The sequence below is a fragment of the Halichondria panicea genome, chromosome 8 (genome assembly GCF_963675165.1).
Source record: "Halichondria panicea chromosome 8, odHalPani1.1, whole genome shotgun sequence".
In the NCBI taxonomy this organism is placed as follows: domain Eukaryota; kingdom Metazoa; phylum Porifera; class Demospongiae; order Suberitida; family Halichondriidae; genus Halichondria; species Halichondria panicea.
The window spans coordinates 2,637,583-2,652,732 of record NC_087384.1 but is presented as its reverse complement, the minus strand read 5'-3'; the positions used below and the strand labels follow the sequence as shown (position 1 = coordinate 2,652,732).

At 42.9% G+C, this 15,150-nt stretch overlaps 4 protein-coding genes across 4 annotated transcripts; 3 read left to right on the top strand and 1 right to left on the bottom strand.

The window, feature by feature from the left end:
• Positions 1-128: 128 nt before the first annotated feature.
• Positions 129-1,857, top strand: LOC135339455 (X-box-binding protein 1-like). The gene is made up of 3 exons (XM_064535558.1): positions 129-595; positions 861-1,196; positions 1,357-1,857. The coding sequence occupies exons 1-3, from the start codon at positions 276-278 to the stop codon at positions 1,523-1,525; spliced, it is 825 nt and encodes a 274-aa protein (XP_064391628.1). The 5' UTR covers positions 129-275; the 3' UTR covers positions 1,526-1,857.
• A 424-nt stretch (positions 1,858-2,281) lies between these two features.
• Positions 2,282-10,554, bottom strand: LOC135339443 (major vault protein-like). Its single transcript, XM_064535540.1, has 15 exons — positions 10,404-10,554; positions 10,044-10,217; positions 9,708-9,821; positions 9,327-9,531; positions 8,191-8,417; positions 7,521-7,646; positions 7,046-7,282; positions 6,657-6,806; positions 5,559-5,688; positions 4,988-5,291; positions 4,667-4,802; positions 4,242-4,453; positions 3,715-3,958; positions 3,379-3,567; positions 2,282-2,539 (listed from the first exon to the last, which is right to left on the bottom strand). The coding sequence occupies exons 2-15, from the start codon at positions 10,188-10,190 to the stop codon at positions 2,402-2,404; spliced, it is 2,559 nt and encodes an 852-aa protein (XP_064391610.1). The 5' UTR covers positions 10,191-10,217; positions 10,404-10,554; the 3' UTR covers positions 2,282-2,401.
• LOC135339447 (tubby-related protein 3-like) lies at positions 10,550-12,436 on the top strand. The gene is made up of 2 exons (XM_064535547.1): positions 10,550-10,688; positions 10,790-12,436. The coding sequence occupies exon 2, from the start codon at positions 10,810-10,812 to the stop codon at positions 12,274-12,276; it is 1,467 nt and encodes a 488-aa protein (XP_064391617.1). The 5' UTR covers positions 10,550-10,688; positions 10,790-10,809; the 3' UTR covers positions 12,277-12,436.
• On the top strand, positions 12,266-15,149 carry LOC135339452 (general transcription factor IIH subunit 3-like). Its single transcript, XM_064535555.1, has 9 exons — positions 12,266-12,408; positions 12,466-12,607; positions 12,856-12,962; positions 13,124-13,332; positions 13,563-13,696; positions 13,929-14,051; positions 14,526-14,661; positions 14,873-14,909; positions 14,973-15,149. The coding sequence occupies exons 2-9, from the start codon at positions 12,497-12,499 to the stop codon at positions 15,049-15,051; spliced, it is 936 nt and encodes a 311-aa protein (XP_064391625.1). The 5' UTR covers positions 12,266-12,408; positions 12,466-12,496; the 3' UTR covers positions 15,052-15,149.
• Position 15,150: the final 1 nt, after the last annotated feature.

Sequence of the window (15,150 nt, the reverse complement as noted above, 5' to 3'; positions counted from 1 at the left end):
TGACCACAATGACCAGTAACTATCAATGAATGTGGGTGGACATAACCCACATTCAGCCCAGCCAATCACATTGACCCACATCTTTTGCACAGTGATGTAATGGTTGATTGTGACCTAATTATGGCTAATAATACCGCAGTTCCAGGTTTCATCATCTTCCATCTTCTAGTTGTTTCATTGGCGTACGTGTCATTCGGAAAGATCATAAAAAAGATGAAGTGATAGCTAGCTACGTGATAATCTAAAACTTTTCGCTCGAGTGGTGCTAAAAAGACATGGAAACAGCCAAGCCACTCGCCACACTACAACCGAGGCCGATGGCTCCCGGTCCCGACAAGAAGAAACTACTTCTACTCGGTCTTCAGTTGTTGAGCAAGAGCTTGAAGGTCCCATGTGCCGTCGTGTCTCCTCAGAAGCAAGATATTGTTACTGTTCAAAGTGAGCAGAGTCCACCATGCTCCCCGTCAAAGGACAGTCTCTACTCAGCACTGAGCGGTAGCGAGGAGAGTGAGGTTGGATCACCTGATGCAAACTCTAGGAAAAGAAAGAGAACTGGAAGTACAGAGTTGACAGAAAAAGAAAAGAGAGAGAAAAGGTCGGTTTCTTTGACTATAATTATTTCTTTGTGGTTTAGTATTCGAAAATAACCTCCCTCGATTTGTAAGCCATGACCTTTATAGAGGATAATTTTCGTTGTCAGTTTTCGTATCATATTCGCACTGCTCAGATTGGTGACATAGAACTATAATTATTGCGCTTTAATTTTTGGATGATGCTCTACAATAAGAAAATAATAACCACCATACGGCTGGTATTTGGTCCGATATTAAACACTGCTACTTATTGTGTTATTTCTGTAGGAAAATGATGAATCGAGTTGCTGCTCAGAATGCCAGAGACAGAAAGAAGAGCTACATTGACGACCTGGAGAAGAAAGTGGCCATTCTAGAGCGACAAAATCGCCAATTACAAGCCGAAAACCAAAACCTCAAACAAGGAACTACGATTCTAACATCCGAAAAAAAGCAGCTAGAGCTATGTCTAGCCGACTCCATTCAAACTGACATTGTCACAGGACTTGTCAAGAGGGAAAGCCCGAAGGAGACCCCATTTAGGTCTGCAGCACCTGGTGTTGTTTCTCTGCAGCAGAAACACTTCCCAAGGGCCAACCTCTTGCCTGTCTGGATGATGCTCAGGTAAGGGCATGTTTCATACTCTGGTGCGTTGCGTTCATATAATTATAACTAAAGGGCTCGTACTCATGTGGGTTTAAACTCCCCTGTTAAGTAAACAAGTATACACGTCGCACTTACTGTAGTTGGTGTGTCTCATAATTGTGCTGTATTTTCTTTGTAGTATGAGCTACTGGCTCAATTTCTTCAAGACGGAGGATTTCCCAGTTCTTCCCCAATTGGACGAACTCCTGATGTTGGACAGGATGGATCCTCCCAGCAACACACAGCTCTTGAGACTCCCTCAATGGTGGGGTGCAGCCAATTCCAACTGGAACCCACTAAAGAAGTGACACTACCACTGGACTACAGTGACACTCTACTTGCTGAAACACTAAGCACTTTCACAGACAATAACATACCAAGCCCTAACGTGATCGGTTTTCATGGAGATAGTGACTCAATGGATTTTCTGACAGAAACAAACTTTAATGATGTTCTGTATCCATGCAACGAACCTGCCCTCAGTGAAGCTGACCTTGAGAACTGGGACTTGAGTTCATTGTTAGCTGCTGTTTAAATGTGTTTCTTTGTCTGTATTCTATGTCACTGCATGCATGATTATCTTGTTCATTACTATGAGGTACACATGTACAATCATATAATTTTACGGGTACAGTGGAAACTCTTATAACAAACTCTAACATTAAATAGTGCAGGACAAAATGCCTTGTACGTACCAGAGATGATACGTATGTGGTCCACTCGCATTTTCCAACATTAATCTGTTCCCAATACAATTAAAGACCGCTACTACTCACCAAGTCATCAACACATAATTTGAGGTAACGTATCGTATGGTATAATCTCTTAATAAATTAAGGACACTTCTGGGTGCATGATGAGGTCAAGTGGGTATAATATCTCAACTGTATGACCCTATAGTGCAGTGGACAAAACCAACTTGTCTCACACAGATGTACTTAATTCCTCTGTCCGACGCTAGAACTCTGAAAATTGCTGTATTACTATTACTATTATACTACAATTCTATTCAACCATGATTCAACTTACGCCCCACACGCTTATACCCATTTTGTGTCTGCATATTAAATGTTCACTTTAATAAAAATACTAGAGGGCTCAAAATAATTTTGTTCACTATTGGGTGCTAGACAAAATTTCTAACAATCTCGGAGTTTCATTCTAAATATCTGTAACTAAGACAATCACTCTGGGACGTCTTCCCCGCTGGAGGGTGCTCCGAGAGCCCCTAACAGACCATGGGCCGTGTTGAAGAGGTTGATGGGGTTGGAGCCATCAGTGATGAGCGTGGACTTGAGACCCAGGCCTTGCAGCATCTTCACCTAAAGATGGGGGGAGGGAAGTGTATGACTGTGAGATCATGGATTATGCTAACCCACATGGGGTCTGTATCATATCAACTGGGTGGGGTTTAACTACCATAAACTCTGCATTCCTCATAAACTCCTTGCCTTGAGGGTGTACTTTATACTATACACAGCCAAAAAAAGCTAGCCACTTGTTGGTAAGGGCAAGACAGATGGGTGGGGCTCATTGCTTGGACATGGACAAGTTAGTACGTAGAGCTAGAAGCTTAGTACTGGCTACAAGCTATACGTACAAGTTTTTGATTGAGACTGTTAGCTAGTTGTATCCACAAGGTGAGGTAGCTTAGGTGGCAACATTTTTCATTCCAGTGGGTGTAATATATAGCAGCAGTCACAGAGATTAAAAGAACAAAGCACCGCAGGCTGAGGTGGAGAGGCACCAAAGCTTTACGGCATGAGTTACACTGTGCACTGCCAATACTAGCAGACGTACTGTACAAAATAAGATATACGTTCTACATTCAAATGCATAAAAAAGTGGTGAAATGATGACCATTGTTGTTAAAAAGGATGCCGAAAGTTCAAACTTCATATGGCTGCAAGTTCTTGCTTTGTAGACGTTTTCTTACTTGCAACTACCAATAGCTAGCGTTCTGGTGCAGAGCTAAGTTCCAAGCAGAATAGCCAAGAGATTTTGCTACGAGTCAGAAGAGACCGCAATGGCCTTCGAAGTAGCCATAACTTGAGTATAATCTATAATGGCTAAGTTAGATACACGTAAATACATCACAACATGCAGGTCAATACAAAAGGTCTCAAGATAAGTGTCTAGAGACTTTGACGACCACACCCACCTGCATTTCAGGACCGGCTGTTGCAATGGCTGCAATTGTGTCGGCTCCAATAGCGTCCACCATCTCCTGGAACTTCTTGCTCTCAATGACAGCCATCTCTTTGGACTTGCTGATCTCTAAGTCATTCTGTTCACGGACATACTTTGTCTCAGCCTCACGAGCACTGGTAAGACGCTCTAGCTCAGATTCCTGTATGTGTGAGGGAGGTAGAACTTTTGGTACAGTACGAGTTTTACATGACTGTGCATGTCAGTACGTATTGTATACGTACTATGATCTTGATCAGCTTAAAACAAATAATATCTTGTGAATTTTTAAGTGTCACAGAGCTCTTACAGCTTCAATCTTGGTGGCCTGAGATTTGAGTTTGGCCTGCTCCACAGCAGCTTCTCCTTCGATCTTTGATGCCTCTGCTCTTGATTGAGCCTCGGCCTTGGCTTGACCAGTGGACTCCACGGCAGCACTGCCAGCCTGCAACTCTAGCAGTTCCTTGCGAGCTTTCTCTGCTTCAGCCTCGTCAGTGATCTTCTGCCTCTCCAGAGCACCCTTGGCCTTCTGCTCCAGTCGCTCGGCCTCATGTCTAATCAAGTGTGGAGAGGATTGCAAGGGTGTGAGAAGATCACAACAAAAGTTAATTACATGTACGCGCACACACACACACACACACACACACACACACACATGTAAATTGTACACGAATTTTAGGTAATGAAATCTTCACACACAGGCTCAACTATAGTTACATGTACATGTACATGTAACGCCAGTCAAGGTCCACACAAATCTTTATTGTATACAGTAGGTACACACACGCCCCTCCCAAACATGCACACAAACACAACAGTTTTTCTACATGTACATACCTGGCAGTGGCCTCCTGAGAGTTGGTGGTGATCTCAATGGCCAGCTGGACAGACTTCTGCAGTGCATCCCTTGTCCTCTGATCCACGGGCTCCACAGACTGGATGTCAATACTCGTGATGACTAGGCTGTTGGAGGGGAAGACAAAACGACCTTTGACCTTTCCACGCTCATCCAGACCAAACACAGAGGCACGGATGATTTTGGCAGAGTTCTGTTCACAAGTGATAAGGGTTGTTACAATGCTCATGCACAAAACAACATTAATAAACTGCAGACACATACATTTGAATTAATTGTGACTTTATACACGTAAACAAAATGCACACCATAATTATACCACATTGTATATGAACCATATTTATTTCTGTTACTGACAGTACTTGCATGTAGGTGAACATAAAATACATTTGCACTGTACATGTACCTTGTGGAAGTCGTCAAATTGGACCCCTGCAACGGCTCCACGAATACGAGAGGCGATGGCCTTGCAAGCATCTCCCACAAAGTCAGGCACAGAGAAGATCTTGGAGGACTCTTTACCATTTCCTGTCTCGAAGTGCCTACATGGTGGGAACAGTACTGTTAGCTACATAATTATTATATATTCAGTTATGTCAACTTGCACTCCAAGACTACAATTTACATGTACATGTCATATACGTACTTGTACACTGTAGCTACATGTACATTGTATAGTACAAAGTATTATTGCAAAGAGACCTCTTAGGCTTTTCTCTAGGCTTACCAGTTGTAAGAGAGCTGTAGCTGCAGACGAGCGTGGTCTGAGGTCTCTATGGTGATGATGTCGGTGCAGAAGTCTGGCCCGAGCAGCAGACACAAAGCCTTGATAGTGTTGGGTCTCTTGGGTTTGCCTCCAGAGAGACTGAGCTGAGTGAACTGCTCATCAGGTTTCAACATGACCATGTCAGGGCCAAACACAACACGAGCTTTCTTTTGCTTGTAGTCATAGATCTGGACGGCTGCATTATGAGGCACTCTATAGATGATCACCTTGGTCTTGTCTCTCTTCAGGTTGGCACCAGAACGAGCTAGAGGTCAATTAATGACAATAAAAATGAAGTCGTAATAAAAATTCTATAGGCTGAGCAGACACCTGAACATCTATTACACAATCATCACCCCACCCCACCCCTTAAATGACGTCAATAAAATAATAGTTCTCATACTGTTTCCATAGTACGATAACAAGCGTAACAAACGTTTCGGTACCGCACTGTCTACTGTATCGTTTTACACTACAGTACTGTATATACACGTTTTACCCACACTCTCACGCATTGCAAACACATACTCACATCTGTCACTGCGGTCAGCGAGAGGGTCCTTGTCGGCCGAGATGAGCTCATCCACACCTGGGGGCAGTTCTTTCTCCCAGAGCTCCTCGTCCTGGGTGAGCATGTACGTGGACCCACAGATAGCTCGCACCTGGACACAGGAGAGAGAATCATTCGTCATTCAGGAAAGTACATGTATGTTGTTACTCCTACCAAGAGTTCATTACTCTTGCTCCTATACATAGTATCATATTCATGCACTCCCGATAGTCTGTGGAGTGCAAATAAGAGGACTATATAGCTGCAACTGTGCAAAGAAGAATGATAATAAACCATAAATTATGTATATACCGTATCCTACCGAGATTACACTCACACAAATTACAAATTGCATGCAACACAGCAGTTACAGGTGGGATGGGCTTAATTTCGAAATTACGCCTATTCATTAATAAACTGAGGCGTACCAGCTCTCAATATAACAATGGTAAATGCATGGTAAGCACCACTTTCTGATGGGCGTATTCTTGAAGCGAATTAGCCTATGCCAAAGGAGGAACGACATCCTATCTCTGCTCATGTGACAGTGCTAGTAATGTCATAACCCAATGTTTGCTGAGCTGGCAGCTGACACCAGTGATTTTTGTATGGCAAGTGATAGATATGGCAAGTGATAGAAACATTTTTCATTGTTTTGTAGCTGCTGAGCGAGTGTAAAAGGTAAAAGAGAATATCTCCTAAACAGTATGTACATGTACATGTAGTTCGGTGTCATATTTCAATATAAAACAACCTCTGGGTTTAATCGTTAGCTAATATAATTATACCCAGGAGCAAATTGTTTCACACATTAGAACAGCTCCAAAATCTCATAAAAAAAGTGGATCACGTGGCCTTGCCGTACCTTGATCCTCTGAGCCTATGCAGGAACTTTCACTCAAAAGATGGGTTGGGTATAATCTCGGTAGAATATGGTTACGGTATATGATACAGGAAATTATTTCCGTGCACGTACTTGCATGCAGTCCCTAATACAGTATGTACATGTACACACAACGTTTGTTGTGTTGGTGGATACATGTACAGTGGGTAGCCCAATGTGCAATGTACAATAGTCACCTTTCCAGTCTTGATGTCTCGTACATAGATACCCTCATTTTCATCCAATGGGATGGCCTTGCGTTTGGTGACTACATCCACTTCCACAGGGGGTACATACTCCAGGGGGCCACGGATCATCCAACGGTCGCCAGGCATTCGGTCCGCTCCCTGTACATGTACATGTTCGAAAATGTCTCTATAAAGTTACAGATGTAGCTATAGGAAGGAATAAAACGTGGCCTTTGATAAAAAAAAAAAACAGTGCGTGCACATGCATTTTATCACATTATACATCATGATAAAGTTCTAGATACCAACTTTCAATGAGATACACGTAGTTGATTGGCTGTGAAATGTAAAATTGTGCACCAAAGAACAAGCACAACTTTCTACATACACACACTCACAGTGTCAGTATCTTTGAAAGCTTCGATGGCCTTGAGAATGAGTCCTTCATCTTCTCCCAGTACATACACATTCTGAATACCCTTTTCCAGTCGTTCCCCAGGCAGCAGGAAAAAAGATTTCTCTCCTTTCACTAGTCTCTTCTGTCCGAGTTGAGGCTTCCCATCAGGGCCCACTGGGTCTACGATCACACAGTACTGCCTGTTGCTGAGGGTGGTGATTTTGACCACACCCACAACCTGAGGGGAAATCAGACTATAAATACATTGTAGGGGTTTTTGTAGAAGTACATGTACTTTACAATAATGTAGTGCATATAGAGTACATGCATGCGTGTACATATGAATGTCAAAAATACAGAGTTACGTGCACACTGTACTTGCAAACCACACTCAGCTAAAATACTTTATACAAAGTAAGCATCAGTCTAGCATCGTAATACATGTAACTATAATTATGGTCTCAGGAGTAGCTGACCTCCTCATAGACGTCTGGGATGTGTGCTTCTGTGTCCTCCATCTTGATGAGCCATTCCTCTCCGTTCTTACGCTTCACTCCCAACTTGTCAGTGAACGTACGAGTGGCTCGCATGTGCAGAGCATTCTGTGTGTGTGTGTGTGTGTGTGTGTGTGTGTGTGTGTTTGTGCAGGAGTTCATGCATTCACAGGTGGTCAGCATGTGCATGTGAAGGTAAAACAAATCATAGCTGTACAAGATATACCCCATTTACACTAGACAACCATATTTCTGCCTGTGATTCAACGAGGGGGGGGGCTCAAACATCAGTTTCGTTTAAACACCTCAGTATTTAATAGACTATAAATACTGGTTACTAAAAGTAAGGTTCCTAATGCAGATGTACTGTATGCTGCTGCTTGGCGACACGATTTTTAGGTGATGGTCACATGCACTAAGTGATTGTAAGTGATAGTGAGAGGATACGTGATCCTGTATTGTACACACAATAGGCAAGTGGGTGTGATTGTCTAACATTCCATATACAGACTATACCAATATTCATTACACTAGAGTATATTCACAGCACACAAGGTCAACTACACTTTAGTATATACATGTGCATGCACTAAAAAGCACCCCACAAAAGAATAAAGACAATGCCCCTAAAAGGTACAAATTGTGCACGTACCTTATCTGTAAGCACATACGCGTCCACAGTGTCCACCACCTCCTCGTAGGCACCCGGTAGATAGGCCCCCACCTTTCGCACCATCCACTCCTCCCCAGTTACACGTGGGGTACCGTCACGATCAAGCGTTTCCTTCCGGGAACGAATACGAATGGCTTGGTTGGGACGGATGATCGTGGCTCGAATAGTCTCCTCAACGACCACCTCTTTCCTAGGCAGGTAGGTTCCTGCAACGAATAGGGGAGCATAAACATCAAATTAGAGTATTTTAATTGACATAATTATGTTTAGACATGTACATGTAACACTAGCCTCGATTCCCGGCCGCTTGAACAAGGCGGCCTGGTATACCTTGTATGCGCATGCGTGTACATTACCCCAAAAAGGGGGTAATCCGTGTATTTGTGGATACTGTCAGTAAAATAAACCGTATACTATTTGTATTCTGATTTTACAGTCCGTTACATAGAAGTATTGTGACTGAGTTCTTACGCCCTTTATTGTATCAAGCCAAGTCTCTACTTAACGACACCCTACACTGTAAGGCTACAGATGTTATAGGAAAGGCATGATGTGTTCCTGTGGGTCCCCTGATGAGGCTGTGGTAATATAGACCAGGCAAGTGTTCTGCTACTAAATCTTGCCTTTATGTTCGACAAGAAGTCATTGCTGAAGATAAAGAAGCTAATGATTACTCCTAAAAGCTTTTAATAAGCTTTAACTCGACACTCAGGAAGTTATTCACTCAAGATCTACTGATGTATTAAAGAGTCCACCACTCTTCCTAGCTGGCAGCTCTAGCTGTCTGGGAGGCTTTCTTGAACTGTCTCTTTGATAAACAGAGCTAGAAGAAGCAACACTGCTGCAGCATAATTATTCTACTTTGATTAGTGTCTCTGAAAGCTGCCATTGTGGTCACATTGTCATACGTATTATTCCCTTTTGTAACTTTGTCCGTTTTTTTACAATTTGTATGATGAAATTGTTGTCAATTATTTTGCGCATGCGCATACAAGGTATACCAGGCCGCCTTGTTCAAGCGGCCGGGAATCGAGGCTAATGTAACACAGACCACCTTAGACTCAAGTTACACATAGTGGTACTAACTGACTACAACTCAACACTCACACCCTCACCTGGTCCCTCAAACAACCACTCGTCCCCAGCCACTCTCTTTGTGCCGTCTTCCTCCTCAAAGTCAAGAATAGATCTGATCCTGAGAGCCGTGTTGGCCTGAACGACCTTGAGAGGCGCCACCACCTGCTTGAGTATCTCCCCAGGGTAAAGGGGGAACGGATCCTGGGCCAGACGAATCTCCTGGTCGGCATGACGAAGCTTCACCTGTGGGGCAAAAATAGGAGAGTGTATTTTGAGCCTAAATAAGACTACTATGGACTACAAACACACAGATCTTTTCTAATGTACACTTGAAATGAAACTACTGAGAACAGTTGTATTTGCAAAATACATAAGACAACAACAGGAAACCTCAACCTAAAATTAAATACAGCACTCACTTGTCCGTGAGTGTCAAAGACCACCTGACCGTCCTTGTCCTTGACTGCCGGGTTTTCCACAATGCAGTAGTGGCGAGGAGGTACAACAATCATCTTCTCAGGGCCAAGAATCACCTGGGGAAGAGAAGGACGACAGATAAGATATCATCAACACACAATAAACGTGTGCTTTAGTGCAAATGCACTGTACATAGGCTACAGAATTATAATACCAAGGGCCACCCATAAACACATTAAAGCAGCCTAATAATTTTAGTTGATTTTTTATGTTAATCGTAATCACATACTATTAAATGGCACATTCAGACTGAAAGCATCCACGTATGTAAATATCACCTTTTCGTTGTCCTGACGAATGTAGGTCTTAGGGCCAACCTCCATCTTGGTGGTGTTGGTGTTCTGGTCCAAAACGTGGACATAGTAGTAAGGGGGGATGCGGTAGATGCTCTTGGACTCATCTCTGGAGACGCCACCTCGACTCATCTTGACCTCTTGTTGTTAGGAGACAGTCTAAAGTTTCATGTAGGTATGCAAAGATATAGTACGTACATGAGTTGTGATATGGCCTATGGGTGGTTGCACAGGTAGATTTACTACATGTATTAATAGGAGGTAACCACACACTTATAACTTCCTTTGGTTATAGTTACAGTAACTAGACAGCTAGATCTACCTGATAGGTGGGCTAAGACTTACACGATTTTTGCACAGGGAGACAGGAGAGCTTGTAACACAGCAAGCTAGCTAGCAAGGGCTGATACTAATACAGTGACTCAGCTGGTAAAGGGGTGGGTCGACAGAAAATAATCTTGTAGTGAACATGCGCACTGCACTGCTTGTGGAACAGCACGCTTGAATAGGGGGTGGACCTCGCATGATAGTGTCATTGCACCCACGCATATTTCGTTAGCAACTAGCCGATCCAGGTGAGAAAAAGAAACAAGACATCTTATCGCAGTGGACGTGGTGGATCGAACAGAGGTACGTACGTACGTATAGATTTTGGTTTAGCAAAGCTACTAGAGCTAGATCTAGTGAAAATATGATGTCACTGTGATATATATAGCCTAATATCCCTCCAGGCCCTAGTCTGTCTGTCAAAATGGATGGTGAAGCCAAGCGACAGCAGATGCTGGACAAACAGCGAATTCTCATGGAAGAAAAGAAGAAACAGCGACAAAGGCAATCAGGAATGGTCATGGCTATCAGTGGACGTGCTCGTCCTTTATCCTCAAAATACCTTCGACCGACCAGTCGTCCCACTTCTGATATTCCAACTGCCTCCAGCGATAGTGACATGATTTCACGGAGACCGAGTGCAAGTAGCGAGACTCCACTCATTTCACCCCCCCTGACACCGCCCCTCATAGAAACAGGAAACACAACAGCACAAGGTCATTTAGAGTCGATTAAATCCTCTGAGGTGCTAAAGACTATACAACCTAACGGAAATCATACATTCCCGACTCCTATCACCGTGAACACTAAGTTTTCTGAGCAGGGGTCTTTTATCGAACGCAAAGAAAATGAGTCTTCATCATCTAACGGACAAACAGCTCAATCAAAACTGGACTCTATGGGGTTAACCGCATTTGTAGATTACGAATCTGAAGATAGTGATGATGAGATTGAGGTACTGGGCAACCCTGGTGCAAAAGAAGCCTCCCCAAGTTCCGCCGTGTCCACAGAAGAAGCTGCAAAAGTTGTGCCAACTGCAGCTGTAGAGTCGCAAGCAACAGGAATGCAAATGCAAAGTCTTGCTCTCACGTTAACACCTGGAGGTGGAGAAATCGAAGATTTACACGACTTTGTGCACCAACCAGCTCCTGAGGGGGTAACAATAAAATGCAGAGTGACCAGGGATCAGAAAGGCATGGAAAGGTATCTTTACCCCACCTACTTCCTACACATGGAAAGAGAAGACAGTGGAAAAAAGATATTCCTACTAGCAGCACGCAAACGAAAGAAGAGTCGTTCTTCCAACTATTTGGTATCAACCGATCCTACTGACCTTTCGAGAGATGGTGAGAATTTCATTGGGAAAGTTCGCTCTAATTTTGTCGGCACATCATTCACAGTTTTCAATGGAGGTGCTAACCCACAAAGAAGAAAAGTTAAACCTGGCCAGAAAATCATTCGTGAGGAACTTGCTGCTGTTCATTACGAGACAAATGTTCTTGGCTTCAAAGGTCCTCGGAAAATGACTGTCATTATTCCAGCGATGAATCATGTTCACAAGAGGATTCCAGTCACTCCAAAAGTAGAAAATGAAACACTACTGGAGAGGTGGCGAAACAATCACATGTCAGATCTGCTGGAGGTGCATAACAAGCAGCCAGTGTGGTCTGATGACACTCAGGCGTATGTGCTCAACTTTCATGGCCGAGTTACTCAAGCATCTGTGAAGAACTTTCAATTGGTGCACAGTTCACATGAGGATTATGTTGTGATGCAGTTTGGTCGTATTTCAGAGGACACATTCACTCTCGATTACAGCTTTCCCATGTGTGCCCTGCAGGCGTTTTCTATTGTGTTGTCTAGCTTCGACTCCAAGTTGGCCTGTGAATAATGCAAAGACAGCTTACTCTCTAGTGATAATAATATAGCAACTCGATATCTGTGTATTGTGCATTTAGTGATCTCATTTTTCTGTTTTGATTACACCATGTTACACGGTTTTTTTCTGTTTTTGTTACACAAGGTAAAGGATCATGCTTTTAATATAATAATTAGCTAATTTTCTTCTTTCTTTCCTTAGTTTAAACCTCCAGTCTACATGGACCAAAGAGATGGCTAATGTAGAGGAGAGTGGAGGAGATGTGGAGCATCTGCTGGTAGTGATTGTGGACTTGTGCAATGCCTACGAAATCAGCGCCTCCTCTAAGGAACACACACAAGCGGTAAGGCAACTGTCTTGGATTGTTTTTAAGTTGTACAAAGTACTGTGAAAGAGCAAAAGAAAAAATGTATGAAGCTAGCTAAGGTTGAATACGACCAACACTATAGACTCTGTTTTTCTCACTATCAAAGAGATGATAATTATCGCAGATAGCCTGGGAAAGGAAATAGTTTCCTCATTATCTGTAGCTAGCTAGGTACGTTTTGCCTCAGCTTCACTACTAACACTCGTTTGTGTCCTTCCATGCAGCTGTCCGTGAAGCAGTGTCTGGATGCAGTGACAACATTTATAAACTCGTACGTACTCACTTGCCACGGACACAGTGTAGCGGTGTGCATCAGTCACCAAGCTGGAAGGTAGTTAGTACATTACTATAATTATACACGCTCACATTGTAATCTGCATTTGCTTACGTACACGCGTACCTATAATTGTCAACTTTTGTCACATGCTCAATTACGGAGGCACAACTTCACTCCTCATAATCATGCTGACCCCATATCACGCACTCTCCTAGTCAAATGGTGTACCCTTCATCCATGACCTCTGAACTCTCAGCAGACGACCCTAGACTACAGAACACTGGCAAATATGAGCCTTTAGTGCACATGAACTCTATACTATGTGACCAGGTGCACCAGGTTGTGGCCAAACTCTCGTCAGCACCAGCAGACACTGTGTCTACGAGTACTCTACTCTCTGGGGCCATCAGCAAGTCACTGTGTTGTATCCTGAGTTATATATACCATGGCCTTATAATCTGAGACAAAGTGTAGTACGTGTGTGTATAGTAAATCCAGAGTTTGTTATACTTTGTCGCCTATGCAAATGTCATGATTGCATGAAGTGGTTGAACTAATCTATTAGTTTTCTTAAGTTCCTCTAGATGGTCGATTGCAAGGGAGTGGGGGCTTGTAATATTCTTGAACCTGTAATGTCCCTAACTAATTGTTCAGACATTCAGCGACAGAACAGAGAGCTGTTAATAGGTAGGACACTCAACTCTCGTATCCTGGTGGTCCGCTCCTCCTCTGACAGTGCCCCTCAGTACATCCACACCATGAACTGCATTTTTGCTGCTCTAAAGAATGTGTGTAGGCATTGAGGTGGCCATTAGTTTTTGATTTTGCTCCAAATCAAGTGGCCAACATTTTGCATTAGGCTGAGAAAAGTGTCCATTCATGACTATAATCAATTTGAAGATTTATTTCCTCTTACACCACGGATTGGACTCTGTTGCTATACATAACAAAACACACACGTGTGTTTTGTTCATTTAATAACTTTATAAAAATAATGATACTCTGTTCCCTGTTTTTCAGAGAGTGCCTATAGACTCTTGTGTGTTATGGGAGGATTCTGGGTTCTTGCAACAAGCTTCTGACGTGACTGGGGGTGTGTACATCAGGACCCCAGAGCCCTCGGGACTGCTGCAGTATTTATTGGTGAGCCAGTGTGGTACCTGATACTAGAAGGTAAGGTGCGTGGTCCCACAAAATAATGGTTATGCACAGCATTCACATTCAGAATGGTATTTACTGATAACAGTATAATTATACTGTTTTTGCTTTAAAGTTTACTGTAGCTTTAATTCTCTGCCGCCTGCATATAGAATTTACCTGTCCAACTCAATCAGTTTACCGTAAAAAGAAACGCTATTTATGCGAGTGCCTGTCATATCGCATAAATTGTAACGCACAATTGTTGGCCTTTATTCGAGGCCTGTACAATCCCCATTGAAATCGCGGTGTTTAATTGAGGAAATAAGATTAATCGCATAACATTTTGTAGCCTGGCCAAAATATTTTATGCTCGCATATAATTATATCTAGCACTATATACGGTACATGCACACCACTTTAATTATAGTCATGCTATTTTGAATAGCACCACACATGCGTCCCCCATACCTCTCACAGTGGGTGTTTCTCCCTGACCCGTCCACTCGTGACCACCTCCTCCTCCCCTCCTCTGTTGAGATTGACTACAGAGCCGCCTGCTTCTGTCATCACAAACTAGTGGACGTGGGATTTGTGTGCTCTGTCTGTCTCTCCAGTGAGTTATGGATACTTTTTTCATTAATTTGCACTGCAGCTAATGCATTTTGATTTGTTTTTGTTGACCACTTTTAATACACTGTGTAGGAGTTTTCTCGTACAGGCTGGGTGATGTATATATAGAGGCGTGTTGTACGTCACACAATAGAGCCATGGCCTAAATTACAGTGTTGTGATGTTGCAATACTTCTCTCTTTCTCCCTATGCAGTATTCTGCCGGTCAACTCCAATTTGTTCCATGTGCAAGTAAGTTATGTGCACCTATAATTATATTGGTGATCAGTAATTTCATGCTGTTTACTTCTTCAGTACTCATTTCAAGCTACCTTCACTGCCCACCCTCATGAAGTCAAAGAAAAAAAAGAATCATAAACACAAAGGAACATAGTATGATAACTTTTGCACATTATTTATTGTTCTCAGTTTTGTTTTGTGATTTCCAGCTCCCTGGCCCTTCTCTGGCAAATAATTCTTAAACCTCGAATAC